We start from the raw sequence: 21,627 nt of genomic DNA, 5'->3' as shown, positions 1-21,627 counted from the left end.
ATAACAATGGGAAAAAAATTACCTGACCGTTTTGAAGAGTGGAAAACCTTAAATTTTTTTAAGAACTTAAAAGTAATTAAAGACACGTCAGATGTCGGGAAAGCTCATTTCCCGCCACCTAGAAATCGAAATTTTCCCGGGGGAGGAATGTTGAAATGCCACTAGAAATTTTTCTACCACACAAATATCCACTCACCAGTGGTTGGCGTTGAGGTGAGCAAATTTTTAACATAGATCTCTAGATTCCTGGAAATGGCAACTTCATACTCAAAAATAAGTTTTCAAAGCGGTGTTTTCAATAGAATTACATGCCCCCGAGCCTGCTGGTGCCGCAAATGGTTAGACATCGCATCATTTGAGCGCGCCACTTAATCCATTATCCCAATAAGTGTCCCCCCCCCCGCCCTGCCAATGTCAATACGCTACGCCACTATACAGTGCGCTACACCCAGAAAAGCCACACTCTTGCAAACAAAATGCTAGAGTAGATGTGCTTATAAACAGAATAAATTTATCTAAAAGTCGGCCGGAAAATGATTATTTTAGCAATGTTGTGCGGGCCGGATCAAAGTCTTCGGCGGGCCGTAGTTGGCCCGCGGGCCAGGGGTTGAATACCGGGGGTCTAGACCACAAAGCAACAGGGTTGAGGCGTACGCCTAAGATACGCCACTGACTGAATTCTCTGTGAATTCTAGCAGCCCTTAAACTTTATTAGGCTTATGTTGGATATTAGGAACATTGGGTCAGGAATTGATATTTTGTATTAAAGGGAAGTGTTGTCATGCGAGTCCACATAAAGCATTCATGAGTCCCTTTGGACTAGGGTCCCGGGGCACCACTGACAGCAATCAAAATTTATCGGTACAAAGACTAGACCAGAGGGACTATCATGTACAGTACGTACTTATTACTATAGTAGGGAGTTTTCGAAAGTTTGTTATGAAAGCGATAACGAATACGGTTACGTCATCAAATTTTTAGACAACCCTTCCTCTGCAGTAGCGTATCTGTCACAATGTAGGCTCATGTCTTTTCCATGAATCAAGGATCATATTCAGTTCGTATAGCATATTGTCAGGAATGTTTGAGTCAAGAATGATGATAATGGTATCGTTTTTTGTAAGGTTGCGAAATCTCTCTAATAATACGTAGGCCTATTACAATTAATCATGGCCGACGGAAGCGGGGGGTGCCGGGGGGCCCGGGCCCCCCACTTTTTGGGAAAAAAATATGTAATGTCTGGAGATTTTTGTATGATCGGAAATGCAAAAAAAGAAGAAGGGGAGAAGGAGGAGAAGGATGGGAAAGAGAATGTTTATCCAGTAAGTTACATTTTCTCGCAATTCACATTGGCGGAACTGGGGGAGGGGGGTCATGGATCCTGACCCCTCCCTTGGGCAACAACAAAAGGGTAAAAAGAAAAGAATTCTAAACCTATTTTTTCAGGACCCGTGAGCTGATTTTTTTCCCTTTTTTTTGTTTGTTGCTATTAGAAAATTAGAATTTTGAAACACACTTCAAATGTCGGGAAAGCTCAATTCCTGCCATCTAGGAATCAAAATTTTCCCGGGAGAGAACCCCCGGACCACCCTTTCTTTTTGGGATTTATCGATTCATGGAAAAAAGAATACGCATGCAACTACTCATTTGTTTATGTATGTATACACACATAAAATAAAAAATAAGAAAACTTTACCTGACCTTTTTCAAGAGGGGAAAACCTAGAATTTTGTATAACTTTAAAAGTCATTAAAAGGCATTTCAGAAGTCGAAAAGCTCATCTCCCGCCATCTAGAAATCAAAATTTTTCCGGGGGAACCCGGACCCCCTTTATCTTTGGAGTGCATTGATTAATTGAATCATTTTCAAGGGGGTGGGGGGACCTTGAATTTTGAAGAATTTAAAAGTCATTAAAAGACACCACAGAAGTCGGGAAAGCTGATTTCCTGACACCTAGGAATCAACATTTTCCCGGGGAAGAACCACAGGACCTCCCCCCCACCCTTTCTTTTTGGGATTTATCGATTCATGAAAAACTACTTATGCAACTTACTCAATCTTTTTTTATGTATGTATACACACATAAGGCCAATTTACTGTATTAACAAAGGGAAAAAATTATCTGACCGTTTTCAAGTGTGGAAAACCTTGAATTTTGAAGAACTTAATTACTTTCAAGTTCTTCAAAATTCAAGGTGTTCCCCTCTTGAAAATTATTATAATGAATCAATGAACCCAGAGAAAGGGAAGTTCGAGTTCTTTCCGGGGAAATGTTGATTTCTAAATGGTGGACAATGAGATTTCCCGACTTCTGAAGTATTTTTTAAGGACTTTAATTTAAAAGACACCTCAGAAGTCGGGAAAGCTCATTTCCCGCCTTCTAGGAATCAAAATGTTCCTGGGGAAGAACCTCCGGACCCCCCTTTCTTTTTGGGATTCATCGATTCATGGGAGGTTCATGGAAAATTCGTATGCACCTACTCATTTTTTAAAAATTGTTATGTATGTATACACACATAAGCCCTATTTAACGTAATAACAATGGGAAAAAAATTACCTGACCGTTTTGAAGAGTGGAAAACCTTTAATTTTTTAAGAACTTAAAAGTAATTAAAGACACGTCAGAAGTCGGGAAAGCTCATTTCCCGCCATCTAGAAATCAAAATTTTCCCGGGGGAGGAATTTTGAAAAAGAGAAGAATAAAGACAAGAATAAAAAGGAAGATATAATGAACAGATATCACAATACCCCGGAATGGTCATATATAATGGCCATATATAACATAAGAGCATTTCTTATTGAGGTAGGCCAATTTCCTCTAAAAATTGCATTAGGGAGTTTGATCAATTCCGACGAAATTAGAGTTAAAAAAAACCAAATATTTTTCGCGCGCTTCGCCCATTTTTTTATTCTTCAAACTTGTGCTTGCTCTCTTTTGCCTTCGAAGTTATAACACATATTCCCAAACTCAAGAAAGAAAATTTAAGATAGATCGTTTTTCCTAAAAGAAGGGACTCAATGTGTAATGATGTTGAAAGAATATGCTTGTAATAAATAAAGCCATAAGGAAAATGCTTATATTCAGTTTAAAAAAAAACGAGTGTGGCCATATATAACATAAGAGCATTTCTTGTTGAGGTAGGCAAATTTCCTCTAAAAATTGCACATTTAGGGAGTTTTGATCAATTCCGACGAAATTAGAATTAAGAACACAGATTTTGCGCGCATTTGTTAGGGTTAAAGCTTGTGCTTGCCCTCCTTTATACCTTCTAAGTTAATTAAAATCACAATAGTCCCAAACTTGAGAAGGAAAATTTAAGATAGATCGTTTTACCTAAAAGAAGGGCCTCAATGCGTAATGATGGTGAAAGAATAGGCCTATGATTGTAATAAATAAAACCACGATGAAAATGCTTATATTTATTTTCAAACACACGTGTGTGCCCTATATTAATAATAAAATAAGCCCTATGTCCTATGTCATATTGTTTTCTATATGGGGTGGGGGGTATCACACCAAGTCATAAATTACTAAGCGGGAAAATTATTCCTTTACTCTCCCCCGACCCAAGACCCCTGTTACTCGCCTTCTTATAAGTGGGCCCCCACTTTGAAAAACGTTCCGCCGGCCCTGAATAATAATGCCGTTTGTATCTTCGGTTTTCAGCAATCGTCATGACGTTATGTTGTTTGGTCATGATGTTATGTGGTTTGGTCATGACGTTATGTCGTGTTTGGACATGGTGTTATGTGGCTTGGACATGACGTTATGTGGTTTTGACATGACGTTATGTTGTTTGGACATGGCGTTATGTGGTTTTGGACATGGCGTTATGTGGTTTGGACATTTTATGTGGTTTGGACATGACGTTATGTGGTTTTGACATGACGTTATGTGGTTTTGACACGACGTTATGTAGTTTGGACATGACGTTAGGACTTTTCGTCTTGACGTTCGGACGTCCTTGCGAGTATGTGAAGAAAACGCGTTTACCACGCATTGGTAAACATTTTGAAGTGATGACATCCACCATAAGTATAAACAATTCCTCCCGGTACATGACGTCAGAGGTTCCATGCGAAAATTACATTGAGTGTCATTTCGCTTTTTTTTGTAAATACATTTGATATTGCTTTCGATCCATTAAGAAGAAGATGCTCGGGAATGCAGCATATTTTTGTTGTAGATGGTGGCTAATATGGTGTGTGCTTGGAAGCTTCCTCATGAGGTCGTAAATTATCCGATCTGGGCCATAGGTGTAGACTTGTTGCTTCTTCTTTTTAAGGTATTTCTAACTTTTGGTTGATTGGGTTAGTTTCGATATGATTTATCTGTAGATTATTTTGTTCATTCATCAGCGATCTCTTTTGAGAAGGTAGGTTCTTTGTATCGTCCTTACCCTTCAGGTAGTTTTGCAGGCTCTAAGATCTTGAATGAACTCTCATTCCTGAAAGCCTTACGTATAAATTTATTTTTTTAGATCCTAAACAATATATTAATAATAGTAATAACAAACACCATTTTATTCATAAAGTTTCGAGTTCATTAGTTTCTCGTCGTAGTCTCTTGAATATTTTAGAATGTTGCAGTCTCTCGATGAAAGGAAACGTAGGTGTAAGTAGGCCTAAAATTACTAATTATTTTGAACGAATTACTAATTCGGTTGAACGGATTTTGAATTAGTTTGAACGGATTTCGAATTCGTTTGAATGGATTGTTAGTTCGTTTGAACAGATTACTAATTTATGTGAACGGATCTGAGGCCTGATCCGTTCAAACGGATTACTAATCCGTGATTACTAATTCGTTTGAACGGGTTACTAATTCAAATTTATGCTGCTTCATCAACCAAAAAAATATCATCATCTTCATCGTCACCACCACCACCACCATTATCATCATCAACAACATCACCATCATCATCATAATGTATTATCACCATTGTCATCATCTTGATCATCATCATTATCGTCATCGTCACCGCCACCACCACCATCACCAGCTCAGCTGTAATCTCCAAACATGTCCACATTGAAGTACGGGATACACCTTTGCCGCCAGCTCACGATATTTAGCTTTCCGTTTATTAAGGCCTTGCTCTTATAAATGCATCGAGAACGTTTAAAGCGAAAAACTTCATAGAATATCATTTAAACACGTCCGCCATATTAAATGAATTGGTACTAGACTTATTGGTACAACCGTGTGTATCAAGGCAAATTTACAAACTCGGTCACGTGAAAAAACACTTTTGGATTTAAGAGGATCACTGCAGCAAAACAAAATGGTCACTATACAGCAGTAAGTTGGTTAAAACTGCATAATAAAAAAAAAGACTTTAATGCACACAATAAAAACATGTTCACTGCAGCATAACATAACATTTGATTAAAAACGTTAAAAAAAGAATTCACTGCTCATAAATCTAGTCACTGCTGAATGAAGGTTGTCCTTTCTGCACGCCCAGCGTTCCACACGTTTTAACGAATTAGTACTTTGTTCAAACGAATTAGTAATTCTTACAAACAAATTAGTATTCCAGAGGTCCCAAGCTGGAGAAATTCATTTCTGGGAGATCCGCTGTGGCGAGTTGAGGGGGGGGGGGGGGGGGGGGTGCAGGGAGAAACTTTTATAGATGGAGGGTCGACACCTCAGCTCCACCATGGTTGGAGATGAGGTAAGTAAATTTATGATTTAGGCACCTCTACATGGCCGGAAATGGCCCCCTCACACTTAAATTTGAATATAATTTTGTTCTATCCCATTTTTTTCTAATGATTTTAAAATATTCATGGGCCCAGGCCGGCTGCCCCCGTCACATGTTAAATAGGCATAGTGACACACATCGGCACCGACTTCCGTGAGAAAATTTACAATAAATTATCGGAGTGTACCTTCGAAGATCCTGTCTTCTCGTTTTAAATCTTAATATAGGGCGTGTGAAATAAGAGAGTTTTATAGTAGATCTCTGTTCCACGGTAATAACAAATAATATTATTTACAAAGTAATTATTTTACCGGCTTAAACCCGAATTTGCCTATCCTCAAGGGGTTGGAGTGCACCCTCACTAATCATTACGAAAATGCTTTGTAAACAAAATAGATATACTACCGGCTAAATAAATAGTGCCTGATATTTATAGATTATAATCTCTTGAGGCATTTTTTTAAACTGATCGAAGTTTCCATTGGTATGAACGGCGGTGGTGTAGGCTTATTTATTAAGGAAGGTGTGCAAACTGTAAATGAAAATCTATTTGATTCAAGGAACGATGACTGTGAACTTTTCTGGGTTAACATTGTAACCCAACCTATCAGGCACTAACAAGCACTATGTAGTTGCCACGTACTTTCCGGTAAACGAGGTCCCAATTCTTCCCTGGCTGATGAACTACATACCAAGCTTTAATCTGAAGTTTTAAAAATTGAAAATGATGGTAAGAATGAACCTTTTTATACTCATCATGGGGAATTTTAATGGTCGTATTGGAGACAAAATAAATTTTGATTATGTGGTCCTTAATTGTAATTGCCAAAAGCTTATCATCAGATGAACGTGCTAGACTATGGAACAATTAAACACCGTAATGTAATGAGAGAAATAAAAAAAAGGAATGGAAACACGTATTGAAAGAGAAAACGAAGAAATGGAGGCCTAACAATAAGGATTTTTTAAAAGATTATTTTAAGGGGGTGCATAAAAAGAACGACAAAATTTACGCATTGAAACTTCCAACTTTGAATGAAATTTCTCTAGTACAAACGATCGTAAAAGAATGAACTTAACAGTATTATAATACTGGCGAACTTTAGGCAAAATGGATGAAGAAGCACTCGCAGATGAAATAGTAGTTATAAATATCTCGGATGTACTGAATCCAGGAATTTATGATATAAGATGTAGTGGATTTTCCCTGTTAGAACACGAGTTGTACAATAAATCTTGAAGAAAGCACTTGTTACTGTTTATCTCAGGAAATCTTTTTTAGTCTGTGGTTTTATAGTTTTATCGTGAACGCACGGCATAACGTGTGCAGCTGATTAAAAAAGTTGTTATATTGTGTTGAATTGCGTAGCGTCTTGTTCATATCATCCCACAACGACAGGGGCTGAAATGAATCATATCATCGAGGTAGTACACTTCTGAAAGTGCAACCTCTTACTTTTCTGAAAGATGCAAGGGGTTATTTAAAGTGCACATGAGCCAGATGTGTACACTGCCACTCGCCTCTCAAAAATTGTCATGTACAGAATCGTTCAGTAAAACATTGAATCCTTGAGATAATTGATTAATCTTTATTTCCTTTAAATAGTACTGTATATATTTAGCATGACATATTTGAACCATGTTATAAAAAGTATTAATTGCCAGATACAGCAACATAAATAAAATATTAACTCTCTAATTTTTTTTTTATAGATTTTAAAATACAGGTCTACAGTAAATGATAGTGTTTATTTTTCTCGCTTAAACTCGAATTTGCCTAGCTTTAATGTTTGGGTTGGAGTATGGTCTAACTAATCATCACGAAAATGCTTTGTGAACGAATAGGTATCGACTAAATGAACTCTATTGTGGAAATGCTGAAATGCCGAAATAATGACCAAAGTTTTCAAATTTTATATAATCTTTGTTAATACCAACACTGCTTGTATTTCAGGTGGAGAAACCTCTTCTGATCAGGCTACTAGCAAGACCTCGGAAATTGTAGTTAAAGATACATCAGAGAACTTAAAGCATGAAAAAGATAGTATGCCTTATGGTAACCATTCCGATGCCCACCCAAAAAACGATGATGATAGCAACAACCAACCTAATGAAGGCGACACTCAAATCACTTTTCCATTGGATGAAAATCGTGACTTTAAACAAGACACTGACAACATGAACAACAAAAGTAACGAAGGCCCAGAAACTAATTTGGACTCTCTGAAACTGGACATTGCTGGCACAGAAAATGTAGGCAGTAGCAACATCCATCCTGATAGCCAAGAAGACACTCATGTTTCTTACTTAAAGGATGCAAATTGTGCAGGGTTTAATGACCAAATGAATAATAGAAACAACGAAGACCAAGAATCTAACATGGACTCTCTGGGATCAGACAATACTGGCAAGGAACAAGCAAGTATTTTAACAGAGGTATCGATTAGCGGCTGCCAACCTATCGGTGAAGATGATGCCTCTAACCCAATGGATGAAAATATTGAGGATTCGCGTACTAAAGGTAAAGGTAGGAGAACCCGAGTCTTGCAGCGTCAATGTGTTGAATTCCGTAGCTTCATGTTCATATCATCCCACAACGACAGTGGCTGAAATTAATCATACCATCGAGGTATTACCCCTACTCTACTGAAAATTGCCACTTGAATCGACTCTCAAAAACTTAACTAAGCACAATTAACGTAGGAAAGCTTGTCATGTAAAAATCGTTTAGTAAAACATTAAATCCCTGAGGTAGATGATTAATATATTTAGATTCTTCTTTTGAAGTTTTTTTTAAATTAAAACAAATGTTATATAATGTTGGTTTTGTCTGTAAAGCACATTTGGAGAGCATCTCAATAAGCTTTGGCTTTTTAGGCAATCCATCAGGCTTGGCTTAGTGAATTGTGGTGTTTTGGAACTTAAAATAAAATAAAACAAATAAAATCTCTATGTCCTTTAAAAAGTACTATTTATATTTAGCATGACATGTTTGAACCACGTTGTAAACGTTTCAAATGCCAAAATACAGCAACAGAAGATTAATATTTACTCTCAGAAGTTACATGTCATTTCTGTTAGCCTTAATGTTAGGGTTGGAGTACAGCCTCACTAATCTTTACAAAAAGGCTTTGTTGAACGAATAGGTACCGGCTAAATAAACACTATTGTTCCAATGAAGAAAATTATAAACTGATCGAAACATTTTCAATAATCTTTATTAATACTGTACGAAAACTGCTTGTATTTCAGGTGAAGAAACCTCTTCTCAGCAGACTACTAGCAAGACCTCGAAAATTGTAGTTGAAAATATGTCAGAGAATTTAAAGCATGAGGAAGATAGTATGCCTAATGATAACCATTTCGAGTCAAACCCCCAAAACGACGATAATGATAGCAACAACCAATCTGATAAAGGCGACACTCATATCTCTTCTACATTAGATGAAAATCGTGACACTGACAACGAGAATAACAAATGTAACGGAGGCCAAGAAAATAATGCAGACTGTCTGAAACTGGACATTACGTGTACTGGAAAAACAGGCAGTGCAGAAGAAGTACTGAATAGCAACACCGATCCTGATAGTATAGAAGACACTCATAACTCCAATTTAGAGGATGAAAATCGTAAAGACAGTGACCAAATAAAAAATAGAATTGACGAAGACCAAGAAATTAGATCAGACTATAATGGCAAAGAAGCAGGTAGTTCAACAGAGGTACAGAATAGAGACTACCATTCCAATGGTGAAGATGATGCCCATGCCTCTAACCCTGGGAATGAAAATTGTGAGGATTCGCATATTAAAGGTAAAGGTAGGAGATTAACCTATATTTTGCAGCATCATTGTGTTGAATTGCGTAGATTTATGTTCCTCTCATAGCCGTGAGAAGCATTTTGCAAGTGGTTCGGCCGTTAGAGTAATAACTGAGGGGGCAGGAGGGGCGTTTGGCGGCAACACACTTTGCTTTTAAACTGCACCGCTAACCCTAACCACGGACACAGGATTTTAAAGTTAGTGGGGTCTGAGAGCATATCCATCGCAGCCCCATTATGGTTGGTGAACAGCCTCTGAAGGCCCGGAAATAGATTCTGACAACCTTTAGAGCCACTACTCCTTCCCATCAAATACAACCACAAGATTTAGGTTCGCATGAAGTTAGAGTCTATCTATTTGGAAATATGGCACCACTGAATGCCCGAATATATCAGCTGACAAACCCGTATGAGCCTCCACGCCTCCTCATCCCCCCTTTTCCTGTACGGCCTGAAGGATTAAAAGATTATTTATCACGCCCTTAGATGTGTTGTACTATCACTTTCAAACCCGGACACCCCACCCCTCGTCCGACGCTGACGACAACCCAGCAAACAATATTACGTTATAAGAACGTTATAATAACGTTACAGAAGAGGTAGGCTTACTGAAAAGCAACATCCATCCTTATAGTAAAGACGACACTCATGTTTCTTATTTAGAAGATCATAATCCTAAGTTTAATGAAGAGAGTGACCAAATACACAATAGAAGTGACGAAGATCAAGAATCTAACACTGACATTCTGGGATCAGAAAATACTTGCAAAGAACTAGCAGGTAGTTCAACAGAGGTACAGAATAGCGACTGCCATTCCAAGAGTAAAGATGATACCCATGCCTCTAACTCAGTAAATGAAAATCGTGAGGATTTGCTTATTAAATGTGAAGGTAGGAGAATAACCTATATCTTGCAGCCTCATTACGTTGAATTGCGTAGCTTCACCTTAATATAATCGCACACAACAGGGGCTGAAACGAATCATAGCAATTAATTACGAGCTTTCATTGATAGACGGTCATCTTTATTTACAATTGTCGTAGGAAAAACACATGAAATATACTGGATGAATGTGTACGTTTAATAATTGCTATTTATTTATTTTATTTTATTATTTTTACTTAGTTATCCCGGGTCCCAGGGCACTCGCCCCAGTTTCCCTGGCCTCTCGGCGTTACCGACGAAAATGCTATGTGAACGAATAGGTACCGGCTAAATATACACTATAGTGGCAATGCTGAAAATTTAAACTAATCGATGTTTCCACATTTTCAATAATCTTTGTTAATAATAATAATAATATGTAGCTTTGTATATAGCGCTCTGTACAACGAAAGTCTCAGGACGCTTTTTTACATTATTAACCCAGTAATTGGAACGATGCCTATGCGGGAAAAACTTACTGTACCAAAACTACTTGTATTTCAGGTGGAGAAACCTCTTCTCAGCAGACTACTAAGACCTCGGAAATTGTAGTTGAAGGTATGTCAGATAATTTAAAGCATGAGAAAGATAGTATGCCTAATGATAGCCATTTCGAGTCAAACCCAAAAAACGATGATGATGATGAAAGCAACAACCAATCTGATAAAGGCGACACTCAAATCTCTTCTACATTGGATGGAAATCGTGAGTTTAAACAAGACACTGACAACGTGAATAACAAAAGTAACGAAGGCCGAGAAACTAATACGGACTGTTTGAAACTGGACATTACTTCCACTGGAAAAGCAGGGAATCAAAATAGAATTGACGAAGACCAAGAAATTAGTTTGAGATCAGACAATAATGGCAAAGAACAAGCAGGTAGTTCAACAGAGGTACAGAATAGCGACGACCATCCCAACAATGAAGATGATACCTATGCCTCTAACCCAGGAAATGAAAATCGTGAGTATTCGTATATTAAAGGTAAAGGTAGGAGATTAACCTATGTCTTGCATCATCATTGTGTTGAATTGCGTAGCTTTATGTTCATATCATAACCGTCAGACGCATTTTGCAATTGATTCGGCCGTTAGAGTATGCTGACAACCTGTAGAGCCACTACCATTTCTCATCAAATAAATCAAAATACAGCCACAAGATTTAAGTTTGCATGAAATTAGAGTCTATATGGCACCACTGAATGCCCGGAATTATCAGCTGGCAAACCAGCATAAGCCTCTACCTCTCCCCATCCTGCATTTCCTGTACATTGGCAGACACGAAATTTAAAGTTAGTGTGAAATAGAGTTCATACCCTGCTCAGCCCCACTACTAAGAAGACACCATTTTGCAATTGATTCGGCCGTTAGAGTATGCTGACAACCTGTAGAGCCACTACCATTTCTCATCAAATAAATCAAAATACAGCCACAAGATTTAAGTTTGCATGGAATTAGAGTCTATATGGCACCACTGAATGCCCGGAATTATCAGCTGGCAAACCAGCATAAGCCTCTACCTCTCCCCATCCTGCATTTCCTGTACATTGGCAGACACGAAATTTAAAGTTAGTGTGAAATAGAGTTCATACCCTGCTCACCCCCACTACTAAGAAGACACCATACAGAGTGTGTCTATTGCGAAAATGATAAATTGTTCAAGATTTTATTTCTATCCTTGTTATCACTAGATGAATTGATTTTTTTTCTCAATGAATAAATAAAGTGCAAGGAACACGGAATTTTATTCTTTTTAATTATTGTATTATATGAATATGGTAAAACTTTTTGCAGGCTATTTGCTTTTCGTTGTATCTCCATTCGTATCTCAATTATTTATTATCATGATGTGTTTATATTGTATTTTATTGAATTTTTTGGAAATAAATAAATTGTATTGTATCGAATACATTATGATAGTACAATTCCTGGTTTTGGTTTGGTTGAACACATATGATAATATTTACATAACGTACAGGGTATTGTGAAATATAAACAAATGCAATTAAATAAAACATGTATTATGTATTCACAGGATGCAATATGATATACGGTACATTATGAAGTAGGCCTACAAATTATGAATTCCGTAGAGTTTTGAATAACATATCCTGCTGGTACAATTTTAATTAAACTTGCCGGTAATTGCCAAATTCGGTCTGAAGTATTAATAAATTATTTATCACGCCCTTAGATGAGTACTATCACTTGCAAATCTGGACACCCCACCCCTCGTCCGACGCCGACGAAAATGTCGTCTGAATAAAGATATTAATTAAATTGTGGATTTTTGTTTTAAATATATAACATTGAAAAGACATGTGGTGCGAAATTTGATCATAAATACATATACCTTATGGTATTAGTATACATAAACTATAGCAATTATTCAAAAAGTAATAGAATTTTTGAAAAGTGGTCCTCTCAAAGCCGGTGCAGCCGATGCGGTTCTGTCGGCCATGTGTATCATCCCACAACGAACGGGGCTAAAATGAATCATAGCATCGGGGTATTACCCATTACCCTTTTGAAAGATGCAATGGGTTCTTTAAAGTGCACATGAGCCTGATGTCTACACTGCCACTTGACTCGACTAACTATCAAAAATTGAACTAAGAAAAATTAATGTAGAAAAGCTTGTCATGTACAAAATAGTTCAGTAAAGCATTGAAACCTTGAGATAGATGATTGATGTCCTTTAAATAGTACTATTTATATTTAGTATGATATGTTTCAACCGTGTAAACATATTAATTGCCAAACACAGCAACAGAAGAATAATATTAACTCTTAGACGTCACATGTCATTTTTAATTTGTTTTATAGATTTTAAAATGGAAGCCGAAAGTAATAATATTTACAAAGTATTTATTTTGGCGGTTTAAAATCGAAAGTGCCTAGCCTTAATGTTAGGGTTAGTACAGCCTCACTAACCATCACTAAAATGCTTTGCGAACGAGTAGTACCGGCTAAAGAAACACTATTGTGGCAATGCTGAAATTATAAACTGATCTCCACATTTTTAATAATCTTGGTTGATGCTGTACCGAAACTGCTTGTATTTCAGGTGGCGAAAACTCTTCTCAACAGACTACTAAGAAGACCTCGGAAATTGTAGTTGAAGATATGTCAGAAAATTTAAAGAAGGAGGAAGGCATTATGCCTAATTATAAACATTTCGAGTCAAACCCAAAACGCGACGAAGATAGCAACAACCAATATGATGCATATCGCGAGTTTAAACAAGGCTAGAAATAGGCTAGAAAATCAGATATATAGTGATGTTGATATAGCGCCGGTAGCAGCTAACTCAATATAATTTGACATTCATTAACTGATACAGACTTTATCACTTTTTTTTTCAAAATATGAATCTTAATATTTGTAGATTATTTATTCACATACTGATAATTCAGAGCAAGTTTGTTACATATCTTCAAAATGTTTAGGTGATTTTCAAACCGACAAAAGAGTAAGTGAGCGACACCAAGGCACTGGGATTCAACAGCCGGTGAGAGTAAAGGAGAAATACTCTGAATTGATTCCTTCCGCAGTAAGTTACCTTAAAGAAATTGTTTTGTAAATAGCTGTGATATTTTAAAATTATACTTGCTTAACTTAAATGAATGTGCGCTAACATGGACTACGTTCAATTCTTATTTTCGCTACCACAGGGCTTTCGAAGCCAAATATATAACAGAGACTGTGAAAGATTCAGAAACGGTTATCCTGTAAGTGCCGTAATTTATTTATTATAGACATACTCTCATTAAATATTCATTTCCAGTATACTACAGTACTAATATCCTATACTTATTCAATATAATGATTATAATATTGATATTATATTATTTGTACTCATAGACATCAACACATATTTGCTACTTACTGATTATATGAACGCTGTATTGAATCAACAGATGTAACTTATTATAAAAATACATGTTGAAAAAAAGTATGTTAGGACTAATGGATAAGATGTACTTGGTATAACTTACTGTATAGAGTAAATAAATATATAAACATGTGCTATTAAGTATGTCTTAACTAGGCCTACCCGGTATCTATTTACAAAATTGTGTTTACACCTTTAATTGTGTCGCAATGTGCTTTTATTTGAAGGACGACGAAGTGGACGATGAAAATCTTCAAAATAACTGGTTCTTCTACAATAATGAGATCAAATTCGAGCCTAGAGGTACATCTAAATATTCATAACAATTGAAATAGGGTTGGCTGGGTTTGGTTCCCAGCACATATCTTATGGTGAATTGGGCATTTTATTTCGTAATGCATAATTATTTTTTTTAAACTGACACGCTTAAACTAATTATTTTTTTCATGTTTCCATGTATGTAGTTACTCCATACACTAGAGTGCGCCCGCTGCCAAAACTCAGATTTTGGATGTCTTGCGTACTATACGCAAAAACTCCAAAATTGGAGTTTTCAATAACTTTTATTCAAACCTGAAGGTTGGTTAAAAGTTAGAAACTCAGGTTTCGGTGTTTTCACGTATAGGCCTAGTACGCAAAACCTCTGAAATCTGAATAGGGTTGGTTTGAAAACTCCTATCTGGAGTTTTCGCGTATAGTACGCAGAAACTCCAAAATTGGAGGTTTGATTGAAAGTTTGAAAACTCTGATTTTGGAGTTTTCGCGTATAGATGTACGCAAAACCTCCGAAATCGGAGGTTTGATTAATAGTTTTGCCATGCTCGTTTCCGCTCTCTATATAGAGAGTTTGTTTAATTAATTTACGCATAAACTCCGAATGTTTTGCTCTCTTGCTATATAGAGAGAGCTTGTTTATAATTAATATAGTACGCAGAAACTTTGAAATCGGAGGTTTGAATAAAAGTTTAAAAATCCGATATTGGAGTTTTCGCGTATAGCGAAAACCTCCGAAAAGTCGGAGAGTTGATTACAAATTTGCTCTCTCTATATAGAGAGAGCTTGTTTAATTAATAGTACGCAGAAACTTTGAAATCGTGGAGTTGATTAAAAGTTTGTTCTCTCTAAATGGAGAGAGCTTTTTTAATTAATAGTACGCAGAAACTCCGAAATCGGAGGCTTGATTAACATGTTTGAAAACTCTGATTTTGGAGTTTTCACGTTTAGTAGTACGCAAAACCTTCAAAATCGGAGTTTTGGCGGCGGGCGTAGACCTTCCGATTTCAAAGTAACTACATACCTCATTTTTTTATATTCTCAAAGAAATATATATATTTTTTCAATATTCAACACTTCACTAGTATCAATCAAGTAGTCCTATATATGAGCTGACTTTTTAATATTTATTATATGTCCTAGGGTTCGACATTAAACATGAACATGATTTTATATTCATATTTCTAGGAGAACCCGGGGTGGCTTCAAATGCGTTGATCAACCAAAGCAATGTACAGTGTAATTTTTTTAAATTGTCGAATTATATTATGTAATATCATTTTAGGGGAATACATCGATATTATGCATAGTGAATGGAAATGGGATTACAAAAGACTTGAAACTAATCATTGTTACATCCAATGGTAAGAAATCTATAAAAAAAAAAGGCATAAATATAGAATACAGAAAAGACAACTTACACCCACATCCCATAGAAATAAAGAAGCATGAAATAAATATGAAAGTAAAGAATTATTGTTTTATTATATTATAACTATTAAACAAATGCTATTCTTATTATACAGAAATCAGAAAAAACAATGACTTTCTCACTAATAGCAGAAAAGCCAGAACCAAAAATTAAAGCAAAAACATCGACTTTCCGGCTGGGGCAGAAAAGGCGAAAATATCAGAACAAAAACAACACAATATAAACAAACAGATAAAAAAATATATTACTAGTGCTGGAATAGAAACATGCGATGTCATAATCGTATCACGGTTGATAACATTATAACATCCTGTACCTATTCGAGCACAAGTATTAACATTTGTAAGTTTATACATTATAATTTTAGATTTTTAACACAATATAATAATGTTAACGTATCTTTCTATTTGATCTACGTATTTTACAATGTTCTTATTAGGAGAGATTTTATGTCTTCGTTTTTCATTCTAAAGCGATTATCGTTATTCTAATCTAAGGTTATTCCCGATAAGAGAGCAAGGAGTAAATCATTTTTCTCAAATTTTGCAGCCACACGAGGCCAAGGTTAGTTTTGCATTTTTTTTTTGTCGAACTTATTATTCCAACGGTTACCTACCCTTCCGTTTTGGTTTGTCATTGTTGTAGACGACAAGTACTACAGTCAATACTATTATTGCTACTGTTGGATGACGATGTTGATGATGGTGATAATAATGATAATACTTAAAGACAATATCTGGGCTGAAGAATTACAGGATTCATGCTACATTGGTCACCCTATTGAAATACGATTTATAATGAATGCACTACACCAAACTTAACTAATACACTAAAGTTTATTATAACTTTGTATAAAACATGTATCGCTAAATCCCCGCTTCCCAAACTTTTTTTTTTCTCTGGGATCTAATTATTTTTAGATATCCCAGACAAGCCGCGACACATAATATTAAATGTCATAGTAAATTTCACATCGACCTTTATAAGATCCCAAAAATGCAATGATTTATGTTTTAAAAAATGACTAATTGACATTAGTATTACAAGGATTTTTATTTACTAATGATCTTCCTTTTGAGAAAACAGTGGTGGATACAGGGATTTGTAATAGGGCCGAAAGAGAGATTTTGACAGATAGAGGGTCTATCAACCTCAGCTCACCATGGTTGGGGCGAGGTAATGCTTTTTATGATTAAGACACCCGTCGATGGCCGGAAATGAAATTTTTTCTCCATTAGTTTTTATTTAGTTGGAGAGTGGGCGAGGGAGTGGAGCCTTGAATCTGCAACTGGAAAATAAACAACTTATTATTTGAAAAAAAATATTATCGACTTTTTTGCAGAAAATATTTTCAACCTTTGAATTCTATATTTGATGTACTTAAACTTGAATTTTAACCCTGTGTTTACACGGCGTATCAAGGATTTAAGAAAGGGGGTGCTGTTGAAATGAGAGTCCATACGATGTCAGCACCACCTTAATTGGCGGTGACGTCAGAAAATGTTCAGTATTTGTACCTCCGGATGTCCGGAAATGGAACTTAAGACCTTTTAATTCTTATTTTTGACGAATTAATTATAAGGTGCCCGAAAATTTCACTTAAATACTTACAATTCCAAAAACTACCATATCCACCTGAGAACATTTTAAAAATTTGAGACTTACAGAATACCGAAAATAGCACTTGAATAATACGAAATGTACGATATCCACCAGAGCCCCACCATGATTTTGGGGCGCACAGATGAGTATATTTTATATATAGATTGGATAGTTCGGCAACATAAAAACAATAGTGATGTGAATTTCAGAATATTCATTGTGGGCAAATAAAAGCAAAATTGTTCTAATGAGAATTCACCTCAAAATTTTGTTTTTAAGTCGTCAGACCTGTTGAAGTTCACAACTGTCTGAAAATCAGTATATAAATTGAATTATGTTTTGCAAACCTGTTCACGACCCAACGCAAAGGTTTTGGCGACCCGTTTTTGGGAAGTTGTCTCTAAATAAGGACAGGCAAGGTATTGTGAGTTTAATAGATTAGTGATAAAGTAAAATTACGATACCAAAATTAAAACATCACACTTTTTAACATTATGTAAAATGTTGCTAATGATTATTTTTTTCCAGAAAATAACATTAAGTGCACAAGCCCGCAAAAGAGTGATTAATAGTCTGGAACTAATGCTTGACTTCTACGGTATAAGCGTAAAGGAAAACACCAAAGATAGTTATAAATTGTGCAGATCCTCTGATTGGGAACTTCGGTTCCATCACCTCAATTGGTAAGTTGGTAATGAAAAATAATAATTTAGTAGTCACTCTTCTTTGCAAAAGTGTGGTAAATTTAGAACACACTGGTATCTAATGTCCATTTGGGAATGGTTAGTAGTCTTTGGGGTGGCAGAGGTCAAACTTCGTTTCACCACTAATATCATCTAACCAAGACATTAGGCAGTACCACCAATAAAATGTTGCTAATGATTATTTTTTTCCAGAAAATAACATTAAGTGCACAAGCCCGCAAAAGAGTGATTAATAGTCTGGAACTAATGCTTGACTTCTACGGTATAAGCGTAAAGGAAAACACCAAAGATAGTTATAAATTGTGCAGATCCTCTGATTGGGAACTTCGGTTCCATCACCTCAATTGGTAAGTTGGTAATGAAAAATAATAATTTAGTAGTCACTCTTCTTTGCAAAAGTGTGGTAAATTTAGAACACACTGGTATCTAATGTCCATTTGGGAATGGTTAGTAGTCTTTGGGGTGGCAGAGGTCAAACTTCGTTTCACCACTAATATCATCTAACCAAGACAGTAGGCAGTACCACCAATTCTGTCTTTCTTTCTAGCCACGCGTCGCCCGCATTATTTTTTCCTATACAATTGAAATTATAGAGGGCGCTATTGAAGGTCATTTAAGTGAACAGACATTATAAATATGCATGTAATTGTATTTCCCCTCGCGAGTCGCAAAAGCAGTGCTCGCAGTTTGTGGAATAGGAAAGCTACGGCGTATAGTAATTAGTAGGGTAGACCAAAATCTCTTAGTAGTCGATCGAGAAAGTGTAGTCGACACAGTAAAAATTATGGACTGTTAGTATTGCAATTATAATAGCCTTATGCCACACTTACGAACAGAATGGTTTTTGAAAATATAAAAAGCAGCATTGAATCTGGTCGGTTATTTAAGTAGCGTAAAGTATAGCACATACATAGCTATAGGCCTGGTAGTACTGATCCTGATCCTGTATTAAGACGATTATGTATTGTTTTAATCAGGGAGGTATAAAAGTTTAATGTTGATTTCTCACAAACTCAATTCATTCAATATGAATAAATAAATAGGCATAGAATATTATAGCAAGCAGATATATTATAAACATTAATTTTACCAAATCCGACGATATTCTATACACATAATATGTCGTAGGGGCCTACTGTTATTAAAGGCTGTCTACCCAATTAAAAAATTCAAAAACTTATTGAAAATGATCAAAATCAGATGGAAGTTAAAAAAGCTTTCACTAATTTACAGACGGTTCTACAAAAAAAATCCTTAAATTATGTTACCAGCCAATGAATCATGTAAAAGAACAGCAAATACGCGCAATGTCTGTTAATTGACAGGGAGTTTTTTTCTCATAAAAATGTTTAATTGTAAAATTTTAGTTTAGCAACTGTGTCCCAAGTACTTCTAATTTGTCTCTGAGCATTTCTAAACGTTTTTATCCTTCAGAATCATTACTATAGGGACCATACAATTGCTACAAGACATGTCATATCTCGTATTCTATATATTGTAGGCGCGGCCTACTCAACTAGCGAGATTCAATATTACTGTGCTTTTTTTACTTTGAAAGACCATGCTATACATAAACTGTGTCTAGTCATAAGGATAATATTATAAATAAGTCCAATTAATGTTCACACTGTCTGGACTACCAAAGCCTTAAGAGGTTTTGGCCTACTTCATAACGTTCACCCATGCATAATCATTGCAGCTTACTCGATACACCACTGAACTCTGTTTCTCGAGGGGATGGTCTGGCATGCATATTCATGTATATCAGTTGACCTAACTGACCTAAAATAGCGCTCTCTATAATTTCTGCCTTAACTGTATGGGGAAAAAATGATGAGCCCACCCTTATGCACAGACTGTGAATACTGGCTTTTGTGTTAGCCTTTTCACACGTAGTCTCAGTTTTCCATAAATCAGCAGCAAGTCTCACTACCCAAAACACATAAGTATTTCACTAATTTGGAATGTTTGCAGATATTATTCTCCTGAAGACGATTGAAGCAACTTAATCGAAACGTCGAGGTATTCTCAACCAACAACAATAATTTTGTTCAGAACTACGTGGTTACCGCAAACATTAATGTATATTATTACTTCACATTGCAAACCTACGAACAATAAATTGGCACTTTGCAATGATCCACTAACTCTTGTGCTACCTTAATTGTCCAAAAGTTTTCAAAAGTTTCAAAATAACACAGTTTTTAAAACTGTATATATGTAGCCTTAGTAGTTTAGCATACCATAATTATCTAGGATAAATCCAACAGTTGACCATTGTACTATAATGTTTGTCCGTCATTAACGTTATTGGCATCCTGTTTGACAGATGCAGAGGTCTTTGTGCTAAGTGAGGGGTTAATAATGGAATCGAAAAGGCCGGATGAATGTTCAGTAAGATTACCAATGCAGGAAACGATACGTCTACAGGGGGAATGATATATTAAGCTGTTTAGATAAATTAAATATTCTAATAGGCTTAAGAGCGCTGACATCAGTGTAGTTAGTATTAGACAGGCAACGTAATTTACAATCAATGAGTTTAATAGGCAGTTTGTGAATTTTCGGGAGGGTATAAAACAGACCAGGTTTGGGATTGGATTGAATAAGATTAACAATATCAGAGTGACTATAATGTTCTAATTCATTAATAACAACAACGACATTGAGATCGTCTCTACACATATTAGTAGGATCAGCAGAGATAATTTTATAAAATTCCTGGTTAACAAGTTGAGGTTCGTAGTCAGATTTATTAAGAATGGTAACGCAGCCTCCTTTATCAGCTTGTCGGATAATCTGTGTTCGATTTGAGTTCAGTTGAGCAACCGGAAAATTGTGAGATGGCTTAGAATTAATGTTATCTTTGATGAATTTATCTATGCATTTTGGCCGTATTGACAAAAAAAATCGATGAAAACATTCTTCCCTTTGTTGGGTTCCATTCAATGTTAAATAGGCATACCATTCGGTTTATTGTTGTGGTTAACACTGCCCTTTCTGGTTGCCAAAGAATATCATGAGACTAGCTCTGCGAGTGTATTGATGTAAATCGGTGCATAAATCTTGTTAATAGGGCAGAATGATAGACTTTTCAATAAAACTGATTCTTGATCAGATGAAAGCAATTGGTGAGTTGCTAGCGTTTTTAACTTGGCGCAAAATTGTTTTTACATAGATCAAATAAAAAGATTTTTAACTCCACACACACACCCCCAACCCCCACACCCACCCACACACACACACCTACACACACACATATATAT

The 21,627-nt window shown here is 36.0% G+C and overlaps 1 protein-coding gene across 1 annotated transcript in view; it reads left to right on the top strand.

The window, feature by feature from the left end:
- The window catches only part of LOC117120463 (GATA zinc finger domain-containing protein 14-like), a 28,083-nt gene that overhangs the window by 1,986 nt on the left and 4,470 nt on the right, over positions 1-21,627 (top strand). Inside the window, exons 3-12 of the mRNA XM_033265490.1 lie at positions 7,663-8,235; positions 8,961-9,527; positions 10,192-10,419; positions 10,958-11,419; positions 13,905-14,008; positions 14,130-14,186; positions 14,578-14,653; positions 15,909-15,987; positions 16,553-16,619; positions 18,186-18,340. Of these exons, the coding sequence (XP_033121381.1) occupies positions 7,663-8,235; positions 8,961-9,527; positions 10,192-10,419; positions 10,958-11,419; positions 13,905-14,008; positions 14,130-14,186; positions 14,578-14,653; positions 15,909-15,987; positions 16,553-16,619; positions 18,186-18,340 (2,368 nt within the window). The remainder of the gene's footprint in view (positions 1-7,662; positions 8,236-8,960; positions 9,528-10,191; positions 10,420-10,957; positions 11,420-13,904; positions 14,009-14,129; positions 14,187-14,577; positions 14,654-15,908; positions 15,988-16,552; positions 16,620-18,185; positions 18,341-21,627) is intronic.

Source organism: Anneissia japonica, unplaced genomic scaffold, assembly GCF_011630105.1.
Source record: "Anneissia japonica isolate Jap-2015-1 unplaced genomic scaffold, ASM1163010v1 scaffold287781_len67199_cov139, whole genome shotgun sequence".
In the NCBI taxonomy this organism is placed as follows: domain Eukaryota; kingdom Metazoa; phylum Echinodermata; class Crinoidea; order Comatulida; family Comatulidae; genus Anneissia; species Anneissia japonica.
This window is presented reverse-complemented; position numbering and strand designations above follow the sequence as displayed.